The sequence below is a fragment of the Mobula birostris genome, chromosome 6, assembly GCF_030028105.1.
Source record: "Mobula birostris isolate sMobBir1 chromosome 6, sMobBir1.hap1, whole genome shotgun sequence".
Taxonomy (NCBI): Eukaryota; Metazoa; Chordata; class Chondrichthyes; order Myliobatiformes; family Myliobatidae; genus Mobula; species Mobula birostris.
The window spans coordinates 32,218,519-32,238,491 of NC_092375.1; the positions used below are offsets into that span (position 1 = coordinate 32,218,519).

A 19,973-nucleotide genomic window follows, 5' to 3' on the forward strand; every position below is an offset into this window, starting at 1 on the left:
CTCTGGAGGAGTTACAAGCATCAGTGGCTGAGATGGGAGAGACTGCTCATACAACAACTGTTGGCCAGGTGCTTCACCAGTTGCAGCTTTATGGGAGAGTGGCAAAGAGACAGCCACTGTTGAAAAAAGACTCACATGAAATCTCGGCTAGAGTTTGCTAGAAGGCATGTGGGAGACACTGAGGTCAGCTGGAAGCAGGTTCTATGGTCTGATGAAACCAAAATTGAGCTTTTTAGCCATAAGACTAAATGCTATGTTTGGCAGAAGCCAAACACTACACATTATCAAAAACATATCATCCCTACCATGAAGCATGGTGGTGGCTGCATCATGCTGTGGGGATGCTTCACTGCAGCAGCCCCTGGAAGGATTGTGAAGGTAGAGGGTAAAATGAATGCAGTGAAGTACAGGGAAATTCTGGAGGAAAACCTGATGCAGTCTGCCAGAGAACTGTGACTTGGGAGAAGATTTGTTTTCCAGCAAGACAAGGACCCCAAGCATAAAGCCAAAGCTACACAGGAATGGCTTAAAAACAGCAAAGTTAATATCCTGGAGTGCCCATGTCAGAGTCCAGACCTCAATCCAATTGAGAATTTGTGGCTGGACTTGAAGATGGCTGTTCACTCACAATCCTCATGCAATCTGACAGTGCTTGAGCAGTTTTGTGTAGAAGAATGGGGGGAAAATTATAGTGTTCAGATGTGCAAAGCTGATGGAGACCTATCCACACAGACTCAAGGCTGTAATTGCTGCCAAAGGTGCATTTACTAAATACTGACTTAAGCAATCAATTACTTTGTGTTTAATAATTGTAATAAATTTAGGCCAGTGTGTAGAAATTTGTTTTCACTTTGACATGAAAGAGTCTTTTCTGTTGATTAGTGTCAAAAAATCCAATTAAATCCACTGTGATTCAATGCCGTAAAACAATAAAACATGAAAACTTCAAGGGAGGTGAATACTTTTTATAGGCACTGTATATATCTATCTACTGTTCAAAGTTCTATTAATGCAAAATGACAGTATCTAATTATAAAATCCTTTGCTATCTTGAAGATAAAAATATAATAGCTCTTTTTAATGATATTAGTTTTCAGTGCTAAAAGCAGACCAGCCTTCCAGGATTATCAATTAATGTAATATCGACAATCTACTGTATCCTCACTGGCATAATCTTAATTGTATACAAAGCGTCCTCATTAAAAGATAACAATACAAAGCTTGTGATTCATACACAATCATCTTAATTCATGGGATTTATTTCAATTAAAACTAGTAACAATATTACAATTCACTCATTATCCAAAATTCCATACATAGAAAAGCTGTGAAAAGTGCAGTGCATATACTCTTAAATCCAGGTGAGTTTAAAATCTGTTCACAAATTTTTGAAATAATTGAAAGATTTATATTGTCTAAGTCGTAATTCTGACAAAGACCTGATCCATCTGAGACGTGCTATCCTCAGTCTCTCACTTCCTGCACACTGTAGAGGTCATGCCGTTTCTGCTTGAGAATTGGTATCTGCTGTCGAATGTCCGAAAGGTATTTCAAATCTGTTCCATGGAAAATGAAGAAGTTGAATGTAGTATCTTCAATGGGTCATTTTATAATACATTATCTTCTAAAATAGAAAACTTACTAAAAAATGGTTTGTTTAAGTATACAAGATAGACCATATGACCATAAGACCATAAAACAGAGGAGCAGATAAGGCCATTCAGCCCATTGAGTCTGTTCCATTTCATCATGGATGATCCTTTTCACACTCAGCCCCATTAACATAGAAACCTACGGCACAACACAGGCCCTTCGGCCCACAATGCTGTGCCGAACATGTACTTACTTCAGAAATTACCGAGGGTTACCCACAGCCCTCTATTTTTCTAAGCTCCATGTACCTGTCCAGGAGTCTCTTAAAAGACCCAATTGTACCCACCTCCACCACTGTTGCTGGCAGCCCGTTCCACGCACTCAACTCTATCTGCATAAAAAATTTACCCCTGACATTGTCTCTATACCTACTTCTAAGCACCTTAAAACTGTGCCCTCTCATGTTACATACATAAAAATTGCTGGTGAACGCAGCAGGCCAGGCAGCATCTCTAGGAAGAGGTACAGTCGACGTTTCAGGCCAAGACCCTTCGTCAGGACTAACTGAAAGAAGAGCTAGTAAGAGATTTGAAAGTGGGAGGGGGAGATCCAAAATGATAGGAGAAGACAGGAGAGGGAGGGATGGAGCCAAGAGCTGGAAAGTTGATTGGCAAAAGGGACATGAGAGGATCATGGGATGGGAGGCCTAGGGAGAAAGAAAGGGGAGGGGGGAAGCCCAGAGGATGGGCAAGGAGTACAGTGAGAGGGACAGAGGGAGAAAAAGGAGAGAGAGAAAAAATTAATAATAATAATAAATAACGTCAACTGTACCTCTTCCTATAGATGCTGCCTGACCTGCTGCTTTCACCAGCAATCTTTATGTGTGTTGCTTGAAATTCCAGCATCTGCAGATTTCCTCGTGCTTGCCCTCTCATGTTAGCCATTTCAGGTCTACGAAAAAGCCTCTGACTATCCACACGATCAATGCCTCTCATCATCTTATACACCTCTCCCATCTCCCCATAACCTTTCACACCTTACGTGCACCAACTGCCCTGGCCTCCACAGCCACCTGTGGCAATGAATTCCAGAGTCACCACCCTCTGGCAAAAGAAATTTCATCTTTATCTCTGTTCTAAATGGACATCCCCCTCTTTTGAGGCTATGCCCTCTGGTCTTAAAACTCCCCCACCAAAGGAAACATCCTCTTTACATACGCTGTCTAGGCCTTTCAACATTTGATAGCTTTCAATGAGATATGCCCTCGTTCTTCTAAACTCTAGTGAGTACAGGCCCAGAGCCTTCAATCATTGCTCATTCTCGGAATCATTCTTGTGAACCTCTTCTAAACCCTCTCCAAAGTAAACACATCCTTTCTTAAATAAGGGCCCAAAACTGCTTACAATACTCCAAGTGAGGCCTCACCAATGTTTTATAAAGCCTCAACATTATATCCTTGCTTTTATATTCTAGTCCTCTTGAAATGAATGCTCATATTGCTTTCACTTTCATTAATATCGATTCGACCCGCAAATTGATCTTTCAATACAGTGGTCCCCAACCACCAGGCCGCGGACCGGTACCGGGCCGCAAAGATGTGCGAGGAAATGATATGATTTGGCGATATGAAACGATATGAGTCAGCTGTACCTTTCCTCATTCCCTGTCATGCAGAGTTGAACTTGAACATCGACCCCCCCCACCCCTGGTTGGCCCGCAAGAATTTTGTCAATATTAACACAGTCCGCGGTGTGAAAAAGGTTGGGGACCCCTGTTTCAATAGATTGTACGTCCTTGGATATAAAGCTTACGACTACAATCGTCTTTCAGACATGACTCCTTGATACCCACAGCTTCATACCTGCCAACCTTTAACTGTTACAAGATCATCTACCTTACATATACTGTATGCATTCAAATATATATACAGTCTTGTATTTTTAATTTTGTTTCCCCTTTACACTGCAATCCATCCCACTGACTGCAATTTTGCCCGATCATCTGCCTGTCATTCCTGACAGTCTCACTCTGCACTACCTCGTCTTGTAAACCAACATCCCTGTCCTCAGCCCTATCACTTTGGTTCCCTTCCCCCTTCCAAATTAGCTTGCAGCCTCCTCAACAGCTCCAGCAAACCTGCATGCAAGGATATTAGTTCCCCTCGGGTTCAGGTGAGGCCTGTCCCTTTTGTACATTGGTGTTACAGTGTTCGAGAAACCAGCAGCAGAAAAAATTATTAATCCAGATTATTAATATGAAAATATTTTTTAAATGATCGAATTCAGTTCAGGTCCCCAAGGAAATGACATGTTTATCCTTGCAAGTCCTGGGATTTCTTTGGAAATTAAAGGGTTTTAAGACTTTTTTGAAATCCATTTCTAACTAACCCTTTGAGTTTAAAACTTCTACAATACAGTATATATATTTTTTTTTGAGAAATGTGGATCCAAATAGTTAAGTCTGTCTTGTGCATGAATTTCTAATACCACCACATGAAGAAGACATTACGACAATTTACATGGCAGTAAAATCCAGTTAAACACAAAAATGACTATCCCACAGGGACAATAGAGAGTGAACAGGCAGGAAATGAAAATGCCTTCAGGCTGTTCATTTTTTTCTCTAGAAAAGTTCTGGCACCTATCTGAACCTATTACCTACTGTTTAAGTAAAGAAAGCAACAGAGGAGAAGGTTAACAATTCTGCACACTGGACTATTAATCCGATATGATCAACACACACCAAAGTTGCTGGTGAACGCAGCAGGCCAGGCAGCATCTGTAGGAAGAGGTGCAGTCGACGTTTCAGGCCGAGACCCTTCGTCAGGACTAACTGAAAGAAGAGTTAGTAAGGGATTTGAAGGTGGGAGGGGGAGGGGGAGATCCAAAATGATAGGAGAAGACAGGAGGGGGAGGGATAGAGCCAAGAGCTGGACAGGTGATTGGCAAAAGGGATACGAGAGGATCATGGGACGGGAGGTCCGGGAAGAAAGACAAGGAGGTGGGGGGGGGACCCAGAGGATGGGCAAGAGGTATATTCAGAGGGACAGAGGGAGAAAAAGGAGAGTGAGAGAAAGAATGTGTGAATCCGATATGATGCTAACTTCTCGGCAGTAGCACTTTTACTTATGAATCTCACCTATATCTGCATATATAATGGTCTCTTCAGAACCAGCCTTGGCTATAACTTCACCCCTGTAAATGAATAAAGCAGACGTTTAGAGACAGTATTTGACCATATCTTTGTTTGGTAAGCAAAGATCTTTTTTTTCTATTGTACTTTTCAAAAGGAAACAATTTTAAAATCCCATGAACCTCCAGTAGGACTTCTGATAAACTTGTACAAATACTCATTGTACTTCTGTTCTTCATCCTATATCAGTCAGTTTTGTTTGACAGGAAAATTCTGCTGAACATTTTTCTTTCTGAACCATGGTTGTCCAATGTTTAACAACTGAGGAGGAAATTACGACAGGTGCTCCTTTTCATCTCTAGACTGAATTGAAGGGTACAGTCAATTAAAAAGTCAAAGTATAGAAACTTAGAATGAATTTTGTGCAATTTAAATGATAAACACACTGGGAACAATATATTCGATGAATGCATTGACATAGTTAAGAATAAAACAGTAAGAGACTTGAGTCTCAATAGTAGGAGTCTCATTACAATGCTTGGGGTGGGAAGTCTTTTAGATTTCAGATTTTTTTGGATTATAGAATATATAATGATTTATGGAATACATAATGAGATAGCTTGGGACCGCTATCATTTCTGACTGAGTTTATGTGCTATTGGTAAACAGTCTTGTTCATCACACACACGTACTGATACAGTCGTTCAGCATGTTCGATTTTTATCAGTGACAAGCTTGATAAATTCAGCAATGAATTCTTCTGCTGTTTTTCGTGATCAGCAGATGCCTTAGCAGCATAAATCTTTTAGAAGTTTAATGTCGTGCCTTTTCTTGAATGTCTGCAATCAGCCTGCTGAATATTCACAATTACCTTCAATTTTCAGTTCATCATAATAGATCTTTGCTTGTTTCATGATCAGCATACTGTTAAGCAGCATATGTTCACTCCGACACTGATGAATCCACTCTTTCAATACACGACTGAGATCTTCATTTTTCACTTTATGCAGTGTTCTCCATTTTTCATTAACTTCAGTTCATTACACATGTAAGATCACTTCTCAGAACTGCCTGTGCAGAGACCTGTGTATTTCCTGGGAACCTTACCAGTGCCTTGTGAAATTTTCCATTTGTGATGTCATGTCAGCAGTCAAAAGAAATTTCAGATTTTGGAGGTTTTTGGAGTTTGGAATTTCGGATAAGGTGTTCTCAACTGTACTATGTTTATACAAATATATTGTTGAGACTAAAATACATTTCATCCTAAGGACCTAATGATCTATGTCCAGAGATCTGAAAGAGTTGAAATAAAGTCATGGTTGTATTGGTTATCCACTTGCAGAATGATATAGATTCAGGAATGGTTCAAATAAATCAGAGGATTTAAAGGGTCATTGGGATTGTGGGAGTTATAATGACATGCAAACGGAAGCTCAAGATGAGAGTAGAATGCAGATACTTGGCAAATTAGATGCCTGGTCTATGCTAGGTTTCACCATTGGAGAGGAGGCCAAGTCACAAGAACAGAATGAAATCGACAAGGTTGCAAGTTCTCTGAACGGTGGTGAGGGAGGAATTGTAATGTCCTGCTACTTCAACTCCTAGCATTAAAGGCAAAAGTGCCAAGGGACAGGGCAAGGTGTGTGAGGAGGACTGAGCAGACCATGAAATCATGAAGAGAGTCGTCCTTGTGTAAAGGGGAAAGGGAACTTATGATGAAGAATATATCAAAATCAGAATCAGTTTTAATATCACTGGCATATGTTGCAAAATTTGTTCTTATGCAGCAGCAGAGTAACTATTTGGAATCCTGATGTGGCTCACTGAATACTTATTTCTCTGCTCCCTTTAACATACTGGGACTTCTATCCCTTGTCAACCTTCTCGCAATTTAAATTTAATTTGATTTCTCAATCTTCTCCAGTCCTGACAACTCATCTTCGACCTGAAGCACTGACTCTTGTTTCCCTTCTCACAAGTGCCACCCAATCTGCTGAGAGTTTAGTTTTATTTTATAAATGATGACGGATTAGGAATGTTGATGTTCAGGGGGATCTGGGTACACAGGTCACTGAAATCTAACATGCAGGTGGAGCAAGCTGTTTGGAGGGTAAACGGTAGGTTAACTATTATTGTGGGAAGATTTAAGTCCAAAGATAAAGCGGTTTATATATAAATATACAGGGCCCTGATGAGATGTACCAAGTGTATTGTGTACATTCTTAAATCTTTTTAAATAAAAAACACTTGCTATACAAGGAAGGCATCAAAGGTTCATCATTCTGGTTGCAGGATGGCAGGCATGCTTTTTAACAAGAGATGGTGTCGTTTAGAAGAATATGTTCTCTAGAGTTTAGAAGAATGGGAAATAATCTCCTAGAAGCTAACAAAGTTGTTACAGAGCTCAACAGAGTGGATGCTGGGAGGACGTTTCTCCTCACCTTGGAGTCTAAAACCCAATGTTGAAGAAAGACTATTTAGACCCTGAGATGAGGAGACGTTTTTTTTTCCTAGAGGGTAGCAAATCTTTGAAGTTCTCTATCCTACAGGGCTGTGAAAGCCCAATCATTGAATTTGAAGAGTGATGTGCAAGTAATTCACTGGAATAATGCAAGTTCTTGGATATTAAGGGAACCAAGGAATATAGGGATCATGCAGTAAAAAGGTATTGAGGTCGATCATCCACGATCTTGGTGAATGGCAGAACAGGACTGAAGTGCCATCTGCTGCCCCTAATTATTATGTCCAATAAGTTAAATGCTGAAAGTAATTTAACAAGTATCAATTAGCAATCCAGAAACTATACACCCAAAACGACAGAATACATGTCTAAAAGAGTTCTGTTTTTATGAGACAGAGACTCTCAACAGCTGGACTTCCCTAGTGTTTGAAATCTGTGGTGCAAGGAGAAACTAGGGCTTCTCAGCATCAAAACAATTATTGAAGAAGTAATTTAGAAGATATACATGTTAAACTGTACATTAAAAAGTTCTGAACATTAAATCTCAACAACAGAAGGGCATAAATGTTCAGTTTTGGTTCCCACTTTATGGGAAGAATGTGGAAGCTTTAGAGAAGATGCACAGGATGCTGCCCTGATTAGAGAATCTATCTTATGAGGAAAGGTTGAGTGAGCTAGGGCTTTTCACTTTGAGTGAAGGAAGATGACAGATGACTTGACAGAGGTGTATAAGATGCTTAAAGGCATGCCACCATCTTTTTCTCAGGGCAGAAATAGGTTAATATGAAAGGGTGTCATTATAAGGTGATTGGAGGAAAGTATAGGGGAAATGTAGGTAGGTGTTTCTCTTTTTTTTTTTTACACAGAGTAGTGGGTTTGTGGTACGCATTGTCAGCAATGTTCCCTCTAAGGTGTGCGTGTGCACACATCTTTTGCCACAAGTGAACAAAGGAATTTAAACTGCGCACAAAAGGTTGTCACCCTCAACCTCATTAGCACACTATTTCACTATCGTACACAATCACATTTCCTTTTCTGGTGTTGACAACGTGGAGCTCGCAATGATTTGTCTGCAGATTTCAGAACTGGCTTTTTTATACTGTTTTTATTGAAGAATTATTCAGTGCGCACATGTTGTTGTCACTGGGCAACAAACTGCACAGCACAAGATTTTGCACACACAGTGGTCATTACAAGTTAGAGGGAACACTGGCTGCCAGGGGTGGTGTTAGAGGCAAATACATTAGGGACAATTCTGAGACTCTTAAGACAGGCACATGTATGAAAAAAATGGAGGGCTCTGCACAACGGAAGCTTTAAATTGATCTTGGAGTAGGTTAAAAGGTCGGCACAATATTATGGGCCAAAGGGACTATGTTCTATGTACAAGCAAGTAAAAGGTAATTCAGCTTTGAAGTTCCTTCTGTTCTACTTCACTGGAGAGAGCAAAGTGGGTAAAAAAAATAACAGAATACTTCAAGACAAACCACCTTGTGGGTGGATGACTGGTTGATGGTCCAAATGGGTTTCTTCATGATAATTACCCTGTTAAATACGTACCACGGGTTTACTACAGTGCTGTGACCCCAGGCCACATAAGAACTTTTCTCATTTCGGGCAGGTGATACTGATGCCACATACACCTGGTTGTCAACAGCCCTGCAAATAGAAGAAAGAGAAATTTTACTTTGCAGGCTTTTCTTATATACTGTATTTCAACGTTTTTATTGCCATGATATGTCCATTAGTTCAGTCACGAGGCTACCTGTATTGTTAAACTAAGTGTCATGAGATTCCTGCTGGTGGAGGAAGCAGGCCCAAATTCGTCTAATGGAATAGGTGCATGGCCTGCTTAAAGTGACTGTGCTTATGCGAGGGAGCACACACAAAATGCCGGAGGAACTCGTCAGGTCAGACAGCATCAGGTCTCAGTCCTGATGAAGGGCCTCGGCCTGAAATGTCGACTCTTTATTCCTTTCTATCGATGCTATCTGACCTAATGAGTTAATTCAGCATTTTGTGTGTGTTACTCCAGATTTCCAGCACCTGCAGAATCTCATTTTTTTTTAAATGTATGTGTGAGGTAGCATTTTGCACAAGCAAGGTTTTAAGTACATCGTAGTGATGGAAATTAGAAAACAAGAGGAAGGTACAACTGGCATGTTGCTGTGGTGAGAACAGACAGTCAGGGGCTCACTCGTTCTCAAACATTCCAGTGTTAAGGCAGGATGATGAACTCCAACAGAAAGCATTAAAGAGTTGAAAGATGACTTTCCCAAACACACATATTTGATGTTTAGAGTGAGAAATTAAAAAGCCTTGCTGGAAAATAATCCAGGATTTGAGTGAGCAAGGCACTGAAGCTCCCTCATTCCTCCAACAGTGACCTACTCAAGCTGTGGTGAGCTCCAGAGTGGAATTTCATGCCCAACACAACCTGAAGATGAAGAGAGAGAAGGTTATCACCATGTCCATCTCCTGTAAGGGGCAACAATGGCAGTAACGTCGAGGGAACTCCGATGCCTACAAATCTCACATTTGAATGCTGGGTAATACAGATGGTCAGATAAATATTTGAGCATTAACAAATCAGAGGAAAAGGGTTAGCACAGGAAAATGGTCTGAGCTAAGAATTCAGCCATGATTTTATTGAATCACACAGCAGACACGGAAGGCCCAAATGGTCTGCTCCCAAATCCATTTCTTTGGACTTATGTCAATATCTAAAATAATATTCCACTTGTTACATTTTGTAAGAGCAAGTAAGTGATCTAAAGAAAGCTGTTTAAGAAACCAAAAACCAAGGTCGTGGGGCAATGGGATGGGGAAGAAGTACTGGCCTGCCTCAGCCTCCCTAATCCCAAGGACAATTCCTTAACGTGCCTTTTTCTTACATTTCAGAGAAATGTAGAATCATACAGCATAAAAACAGGCCATTTGACGAAGCACAACCATGACACATTTATCCACATTTGGACCATATCTTCCTAGGCCTTGCCTTTTCAAGTGTCAGGCAAAATAACTCAATCACAGCAATAGTATCTGATTCCACCACATTCTCTGGCAGTTTGTTTTAGATATAAATCACTCTACACAAAAAAAATAACTCGGATCCTTTTTAAAATTCCTCCCTCTCATCTTAAACCTATGTCCTTTTATTATAAATGTCCCAGCCTTGGGAAAACTCTCCCAATGTCAGGAGCATATTTTTCTTCTGTTATTGGACTGTAAATGCAATTAACAGAACAAGTTTAACAGTCATAGGAAGGAGGAGGATGTGGGCAGGTTCACTTGTTTTGTTGATTATTAACTTTTTATTGGGTTGCTCTTCCTGATCTTGTTTTCCTCACTCCACTCCTTTCTTCACTTCAGTTCTTGTAAGTTGTTCCCGATTTCCAGTTCTGACCAACTCTATACCTAAAGAATAAATTGCTCTTTCTCTTTACAAATACAGACAGTTCCTGGATTATGAAAGAGTTTTGTTCCTGAGAACTGTTCATAACTGTCGAAAATGAACAACAACAGTGTGTGGAAGAAACAGCTGTGATGGGAGAGCCAGCAGGCCTCACTAATTCAGGGAGCAAGCGTGAGAGTCTGCTCAACTCGGCCCTATCCCGATTGTTGCAGTACGAGGGTGGGGTGGGGACAGAAGGCACACGGAAATATCCCCAATCCTACCCAGCAGAAGATGCCAGCAACCCTGATGGTAAACCTATCCCAGTGGTATTCCAAACACCCAGCAAAATACCCCACTCAAACCCGTGCAACCCTGCAGGAGCAGGCAAATCCATTCCCTGCAGACCTCCAAACCATCAGCATAGCAGCCTCACCTACTACTAATTCCAGCCTAAAATATCACCTCTGCCTTGCAGAATATTTCAATTCAAAGGTAAACTGTACTCATATTAAGATATAAACAAAAGAATAAGCAGTGCAAAACAATTTGCATTAAAGTTCAATACATTCAGTTGTGTTAACTTTTTATCGAAAATGGTAACCAGAGCACCATTGTTACCGTCTCAGTACCTGAGGGGCTTCCTCACCCAACTCAGCCTCTCCACGTGCAGTAGCAGAAGTAGCCCTTCTCCACTAAGCCTTAGCATTGGCCACACCGGACTTCAGTGCATCCCTCACCATGTACTCGTGCAGCCTACTCCGTACCAGTCTGCAGCAATCCTTTACAGACAGCTTGTTGACCTTCCATCAGAACAAGTTTCAGGGATACCACAGACTTGATGCTCTTCCAACAGCACTTGATGTCTGTTTCAGTGTGTGCCCATGGGAACAGTCCACAGATCGCAGAGTCCTCTGTTACAGAGCTGTTTGGGACAAACTGGGACTAGGTTCCCTGCATCCTTCTCCACACCCACAATGCAAATCCGCAGTTTCACTTCTTCCACACCCCACCCCTCCCCTCCACAACCATCCCAAAGGCAGCGTGTCCATAATAGAAGATCTGACTAAGTGAAGTCTTGATGCGTGTTGGTGAGTTCTAGCAAGCAGGTATTCTGCCAAGTGATTTCGACAGTTGCTTTGGGAATGGTTGTGTTCATTACTGAGGGAGAGTGCAGAGCACACCAGGATGCCAACATGCAGGATGTTCAATTGAACTTTACAGACAACCCTGCTTGTACAGTATGTGAACTCCTCCCATGTGGAAGTGGCTAACTGAGTGGGCTAGGACTAACACTATTAATTACCACTACAGAAACCATCTCAGAGTATCAATGGAGTCCCTGTCTTGCGGTGCCTGCGGGACATTTCATGCTGGCAACTGCCTGATGGACTTGTAGCCAAATATATTTGATTGGAAGAACTCGTCCACAAGGGGAAGGTGGTGTAGCAACATCCAGAAGGATGGGACTGTGCGGGCAATGGGGCCAGGTCTATCTCCACAAACCGCTGCATAAAGTAGTACCTGGTACCCGTTCATACAAAGCCAGAAGCAGCCACACGTGAAGGTGGTCAACAGGATGAGGGCATCGCTGGGTATATGGCCTTGATTGCATACAACTGTACAGTCAGGCACCAGATACACTGGCCAGCTACAAACACTGGATTCGCCTCACACTTAACTGTGAACTTCTGTCATAAGGTCATGGAAACTTAACTTGCTTCAAAATTCGTTTACAAATTCACTGAAATTTTTCATGAAGTTGCAAAATTCCTATGTCAAAGCTTTCATTAGCCAGAACTGTGTGTATTTGACTTTAAGCAACACACATAGAAGTTGCTGGTGAATGCAGCAGGCCAGGCAGTATCTCTAGGAAGAGGTACAGTCGACATTCCGGGCCGAGACCCTTCGTCAGTGGTCTCGGCCCGAAATGTCGACTGTACCTTTTCCTAGAGATGCTGCCTGGCCTGCTGTGTTCACCAGCAACTTTTATGTGTGTTGCTTGAAATTCCAGCATCTGCAGATTTCCTCATGTTTGCGTATTTGACTTTAAGAGTTTTCAGTTTCAGTTTTAATTTTCCAGTGTTCTCAGTTGTTTAAAATGATCTATACTGAAGGTAATCAAGCTGCATCATGACGAGAGAAGATTAAGTAAATCTGCCTTGCTCAATAAAGAAAAAAATCTCTAGAGTTTGTGGGAATGACTGCTATTAATATCACATTAGTGTGCAAGTGGCAGATAGTAAGATTAATGTTGAATATTTGCATAATTATATCTGTCAACTATCTATATTGTCTCAAGCAAAACAATGCAGAAAATCTGAAAAAAAAACAATAATGCTGAGGATAATCAGCAGGTCAGGCACTATCGGTGGAGAGAAGAAGTTAATATTTTAGATAGGCGATCCTAAATTTCATTTACCTAAACACTATTTCTCACTCCACAGATGCAAGTTAACCTGCTGAATATGCCAGCATTTTCTGCTTTGGTTTAAATCGACAGTCCACACACAAATTCCCTATTGCTAACCTTGCCCTTTGTAGGAGCTCCCAATGCGCTGGGCCTGTTGTCATGTTGAACGCTCCTGGATAGACTAGAAGCTGGCAGCCTGCAGAGCATAGACAAAACAAAAAAAATTTCCAATTTACTTTTAAAACACATCCAAACATTATTAGCAAACAATTTGCTGGAGCAACTCAACAGGTCAAGCAACTTCTGTGAGGGCGGGGGGAGAGGAAATACAAATGTTTCAGTTTGACACCCTGTAACAGGATGGGACAGGGCCAGGATGTTGTACCTGCTCTGTTATAACTGAGCTGCCTTAGCCAGCTGGCTGCAGGAGACGGAAAGATGGCAAGAGCATAACCAGGAGTGGGGGCAGGTGCGAGGGGCAGAGATCTGCATCACAAGCTCAGAGTTTACAGGACCACTGTTTTGTTTTCAAAAAGATTAATATCAAGTATGAACCTCAAGCCTGTGACTAGTAATGTAACCAAATTGCATTTATGCTGTCAATTTGCGTCTTTAGGTGATCCCAAATAGCTGAAGGGCCAAACATACTTCTCAAATGTGGTCATTGGTGTAAATTAAAACATATCTCTAGCTAGGCTCCACTCAGAATGAAAAGAACAGAAAAGACTAGATAATCTGTTTTGAGTTGAGATTAAATGTTGATCAACAAATCAGGAATATTCCAACTTTTACATTCCCAAGAGCAGAAGGACCTTCCATTTAAAATCTATAACACCAGCACTCCACTGAAAATAGTATTAAAACAGAAAATAATTCTGTTTATCACAACATCAGTATTTACTGACCTTTTTTGGCGTAAAGTTGAGCAAGTTCTGCAAACCTCATGTCATAGCAGATTCCGATCCCCACTTTGCAGCAAGCTGTACAGAAAAGAGATTTTAATACACAAGTTATGTCAAGTTTATTGTAATTCAACAATAAACTCCAGACCAGGGCATAAAGTACAGTAATACACATAGCATACAATAACTTGGGAAAGCAAGAATAAAATCTACAAATGAATAATGCATAAATAAACAAAGTACAGGTATGTATTGAGAAGTCCACATCTATAATCTATGTGTATGAAAATATATATCATGGCCAGTATGAATGTAGGTTCTTAAATATACTGTCCTTGAAGCAGGCTTCTGCACCGTATCTTCCTAAACTCCCGGGGCAAGTATGCAATGCAGCCAACCCACTTCACCCAAAGCCAAAGCGTGGAAGAAGGCATAAAGAGATTTGTAGATAAGTAACATGAGATTATTGTTACGGAAAAACAGAACAGGATATAGGAGCTTTAAATGCTCATTTTACCTGAGCCATGATTTTTTTCCTGTGGTACTTGAGTGCCTATAGCATCCTGTTCTAGGGAGTGTGGAGGAGGGAACATACAGTAAAAAAAAATCTCCACAGGTTATATTTTAAATTACGGAAAATATGAACAAGAATTTAAGTTTTACGCTGAAAATTGGAGAGTTTAAACTAATCACGAAACATTCCATTGTGTTGTTTAGAGATAGTTAGTAATATATGTGTAATTAAACAAGTACCTATGTTTGCTTTTAAAACAATTACTTACATCTCTTAGTTTGATTGTTTGACTGTCAGGTTGGGAGAAGCAGTGAGCCCTTGAGAGGTACATTTAATCTGATCGCATTCCCTCTGCAGCACATCCATTCAAGCCCACGAACCAGCCACCCACCTTTGAGGTCTTCTGTGTTGGTGATTTGGAACATGTTGATCTAACTTTCTATTTTATTTGAAAAGTTATCTTTTAAAAATTCACAGCGGATTAATGTTTGACATCTGCCGTTGTCATCTACAACAGAGACTTCTTTGTCTACCCAACAATCCTACTCAAAATCCAATGTAAAAACAATGGATATTAACCTGCATCTTACATTAATTGAAGACAACATTTCTATTTTAAATACAGAATAAACATATAATAATGTTCCGTAATTGTAATGGATTGCAGATCAGAACATGCATCTTTTTACTTACGTGTGTCAAAGGTGCATAACGAGTCACCGGGGGAAAGCGTCTCAGATTCTTGGAAACGGATTTTCCCAGGAACATGAATATCAAACAAGTGAATCTAGTTCAAACAAACAGCAGGGAGTCAGTGATCTTTAACCTTACTGTTGAACTTAAGTTAACTTTTTGAATGGTTAATGACTTTTTTAGGTTACCGTGATTGCTTGCTAAAGCTCATGGACACTGACATTGCTGTGATTCAGCTTGTAGAAACAACATCTACTATGCGTGTAGTTCTCCAACTGTTCGAACCATTGCTGACCATCTGCCCGATATTCACCAGCAAATTCATTATCTTCTCAACTTCTCCCCTCAACTTGATTCTTGATTGGTCAGGGCATGAAGAAATAAGGGGAGAAGGCAGGAGACTGGGGCTGACAGGGAAATTGGATGAAATGGCAGAGCAGACGCAATGGGCCAAATGGCCTAATTCTGCTCCTATATTTTATAGTCTTACCCTCTTCTGCCGAGGCACAACTAATTTAGTCCTCGACACTGCCACACTGCAAACCTTCCATTACACTGTCTCTCCCCCAATGATATATTGAAAATCTCCTTGGGCAGATACATCTACTTCGAGAACCTTTGATCTAAACCACCTTGCAACAAGGTAAATGTCTCTTTTATTTCAAGGAATATGTATCGCACTAAGACCAGTACCACCATCAATCAAAATATTCTAAATGATTATAATGTTTCTGGTGAAATAATCAAACAATTTAAAATGAAAATCACAAAGCACACTCACCAAAACCTAAACTTGATAGACTATGTTTGACTGCTGGAAGTGACTTACTGCTAAAAACTGTTTTTTTTTCATATCAATGTCATAAAATATAGTTTCAATGAAAATAGATACCACATAGATTTGACACTGAAGATACATTTCCAAAATTGTGTCTGACAGTGCATGACACAACACAGGCTTTTTTTAGCTTATGGAGTTCAAATACTCAAAATCTCTGACAATAAGTGACAATCATTGATCTCAAGACTTTGTTGCTGATTTATAAAGTTCAAAAGAAAACATGATATTAGTAGGATGAACAAGACACCAAAAACTTTAGATAAATTCTGAAAAAAAGTTGAATATCAAGTATTATCTGGAACAATGCTAAATCTCGACAAAACCAAACCCAAAGGAATATAAATTCCTTTGTCAACAGTTTTAGGCCCCATATGTCAGAAAGGATGTATTGTCATTGGAGAGAGTCAAGGGGGGGTTCACGAGGATGATTCCAGGAATGAGGGGGTTAACATGTGAGGAGCATTTGGCAGCTTTGGGCCTGTAATCACTGGAATGTATGGAATCCCATTGAAACCTACCAGTTGTTGAAAGGACTAGATAAGGTGGATGTGGAGAGGATGTTTCCTCTGGTGGGGGTATCCAGAACTAGAGGGCACAGCCTCAAAACTGAGAGGCAACCTTTTAGAACAGAAGAGGAATTTTTTTAGCCAGAGAGTGGTGAATCTGTGGAATGCTCTGCAACAAACTGTGATGGAGGCCAAATTCGTGGGTACATTTAAAGTGAAAGTTGATAGTTTATTCTTTGGTCAGGGCATCAAAGGATGTGGCACGAAGGCAAGTGTAGAGGGTTAACTGGGATCCGGAATCAGCCATGATGAAATAGCAGAGCAGACTCAATGGGCTGAATGGCCTAATTCTGCTCCTATGTCTTATGGTCATAGTTAAGCTTAATAATAAACCAGAATTACTTACACAGCTCGTGGCCACAACTTTGCAGCAATTGTATTAAACTGTGAATGGAAGAGGGAGTTAAGAAGACATTTCTTTATGCAGTGATTGCTGACAACTTGCCTTCACAGGAAGTGAATAGTATAGATGGATTTATGGGGCAATGGGGGGGGGTCGATTCATGTATTATATGGGAGAGGGAAATAGAGGATAACACATAAAGTTATTGTCAGCATGGTCCGATTCAGTCAAACAGTTTGTTCTGCTGCTAAATATCCAAAAATGTATGGTTATTGAGGTTCAAATACTTAGATATTGCTGCATCACAGATCCCAGTAATTCCAGGTGTGTCACATAACAGAGAAAGCACTACATACACTGCAGTCACAAGCATCAAACCAAAGGGAGAAATTATAACAGTTGCTGTATCAGTATTTCCCTTTATCATTGAGAAATCAGTATCACAGGCACATGAGCAAATATTTACACCCTGCCCCCACCAGCTCTACCTAGGTACAGTACTACACTGAAAAAAGAACACTCTGGCACCCAGATGAGTGAACTTTAAAGATAAGAAATGCATAACCACCTTGGACAGCATTTGGGTTTGAACAGATAATTATGTTTGCTGAAACTGTTTTCCTAATTGACATGGTAAACTACTACATAGGCTTGCCAATGCTTTGATCGGTAGGGACATTTTCAACAAAGACACAGAATGCATTCTGTCCACATTGCAGATTCAAGAGACAAGGCAAACAAAAAACATGGAATTATAGCAGGCTGTTCATGGGTGGAGTACTCCCAACTTACGGACATCCTTACATATGAACGTGTTTCCAGACAAGTCTGACAAACATACATAAGTTTGTTCCTACGAGCAGCAGAACTAGTCCCCCTCTAATCCCATGTCACTAGGGGATGCAAGAAGAGATTGCTGGAATACTGACGTCCTCTCCGGCTGCACGAGTTGCACCAGAGGCTTGGACAGCAAACCTTGCTCCTTTGTTTAACAAGCGTAATAAGGGTAGTCCTGGGACTTACAGACCAGTCAGTCTTACATCAGTTGTGGGCAAACCAATGGAAACGGATTTACATACATTTGGAGAGGCACAGTCTTATTAGCAATAGTCAGCACAGCTTTGAAGAGCAGGTCGCGTCTCATAAGCCTGACTGAGATTTCAAGTAAGTGACAGAACAGGTTAATGATGTATACATAATCTGTTCACATCACGGATGACCACAACTGGTCCCCTAATATCACCTCCCTGAACTAAAAGGCCCAGCACTGCTTCCACTTTCTAAGAAGATCGAGGCAAGTAAGGCTCTTCCATATCCCTCCCGCCCTCCAACGTAACTGCATTTTGCAGGAGACCTTTGAAAGCATCCTGACAAGTTGCATCTTTATCTGGTGTGGGAGCAGTCGGGCATCACATCGGGAGTCCCTGCAAAGGACTGTGAGAACAGCTGAGAGGGTCATAGGGGTCTCCCTACCATCCATCAGGGACATTTATCAGAAACCCACATACAAACTCTTTACAGACAGCGGTGGTACTGAACACAGGTCGCTAGCATTGTAAAGCGTTACGCACCCACACTGTGCTGCCCAGAGAAGAGGCATATTCTGCATTGAGATCGCTGACTAGTGGTGTTCCACAGTTGTGGGACCGTGCTTTTTGCGATTTGAATAAGGAAGTGGAAGATCGAGTTAATAGATATGCAGATAACACAAAGGTTGGAAGTGTTATGGATGGTGTAGAAAGTTGCTGTAGGTTACAACAGGATATAGATAGAATACAGAGCTGGGCAGAGAAGTGGCAGATGGAGTTCAAACCGGAGAAGTGTAAAGTGGTCTCGGAAGATCAAATTTGAAGAAGGAGTACAAGTTAATGGCAGGATTCTTAGCAACCTGGAGGAACAGAGGGTTCTTGGGATCCAAGACCACAGATCCTCAGAGTTACTGCACAAGTTGATAGGGTGGCTGAGAAGGTGTATGGTGTGCTGGCCTTCATTGAGGGACTGAATTCGAGAGCTATGAGATAATGTTGCAGCTTTATAAAACTCTTGTTAAACCTCACTGTATTTTTGTTTCCAGTTCTGGCTGCCTCAATATAGGAAGTATGTGGAACTTTAGGGAGAGCGCAGAGGAGATTTATCAAGATGATGCCTGGATTAGAGAGCATGTGTTACGACAAAAGGTTGAGCGAGATAGGGCTTTTCTCTTTAGTGCAACAGAGGTGTATAAGATTATCTGTGGAACAGAAAGAGTGCACAGACAAGTGTCTTTCTCCCAGGCTGGCAGAGGTCAATACCAGAGGACATCCTTTTAAGGTGAGTGGAGGATAGTTCAGGGTAGATGTCAGAGCTACTTTTTCTCTTATACTGCCAGGGTTGGTGATAGAAGCTGAAACATTAGGGCCACTTAATAGATTTGGTGCCCGACAGATAGGTACATGGACGTAAAAATATGGAGGGTCATGGGGTTTGTAGGAGAGATGGGTTAGATTGGCTATGGAATAGGATTATCCGAGGGGCTCATACTATGCTGTATTTTCCGATGTCTTTCTCCATTTTTAAGAACAGTTTTTTATTATCAGTCTTGCTGTGTTTTTGATACTATTCTTTACAATATAATTGGGGGATTGTTACTCTACCATCCCTTATCTTGGGGTGACCTGTACCTGACTTAGAGCTTCCTATACATATACAGACATGCAGTGGTAAACATCTCTGCATTTTCTAAAGGTAATAGTTTGGGTTTACCATTAATTCACTTCAATCCCCAGGTACTGATTATATATGTCCCTTTGTATTTAAGTAATGCGAATTCATTATTGGAAATGTTTTAAAATGTCTTTAAGATCTCCCTGCTAAAGAAACACCCTTTAAATATGATGAATAAACAACCTACTGGTATTATAATCAACGTTTTGATGATGAACTTTGCAATCTTCTTCAGGGATGATGCCTGGGTATGTCTAGTCCAGTGGTATTTATACCCCCGTAGTCCGTACCTCCTAATTGGTTAGTCCTTATCCAATCAAGTTTCCACCCTCCCACCTTGATTACAATCGAATTCTAGTTCTTACTCAGAGCAAGACCTTCGTCTTAGTTAAGATTCTTTTCCTCTAGTTTTATTTCA

At 40.9% G+C, this 19,973-nt stretch overlaps 1 protein-coding gene across 1 annotated transcript in view; it reads right to left on the reverse strand.

Annotated features, from left to right (window-relative positions):
- Window positions 1-1,243: 1,243 nt before the first annotated feature.
- The window catches only part of nit2 (nitrilase family, member 2), a 32,615-nt gene continuing 13,885 nt past the window's right edge, over window positions 1,244-19,973 (reverse strand). The window contains exons 5-10 of the mRNA XM_072260130.1: window positions 15,103-15,196; window positions 13,899-13,973; window positions 13,111-13,189; window positions 8,747-8,845; window positions 4,732-4,787; window positions 1,244-1,556 (exon numbers count right to left, since the gene is read on the reverse strand). Of these exons, the coding sequence (XP_072116231.1) occupies window positions 1,465-1,556; window positions 4,732-4,787; window positions 8,747-8,845; window positions 13,111-13,189; window positions 13,899-13,973; window positions 15,103-15,196 (495 nt within the window). The 3' untranslated portion in view covers window positions 1,244-1,464. The remainder of the gene's footprint in view (window positions 1,557-4,731; window positions 4,788-8,746; window positions 8,846-13,110; window positions 13,190-13,898; window positions 13,974-15,102; window positions 15,197-19,973) is intronic.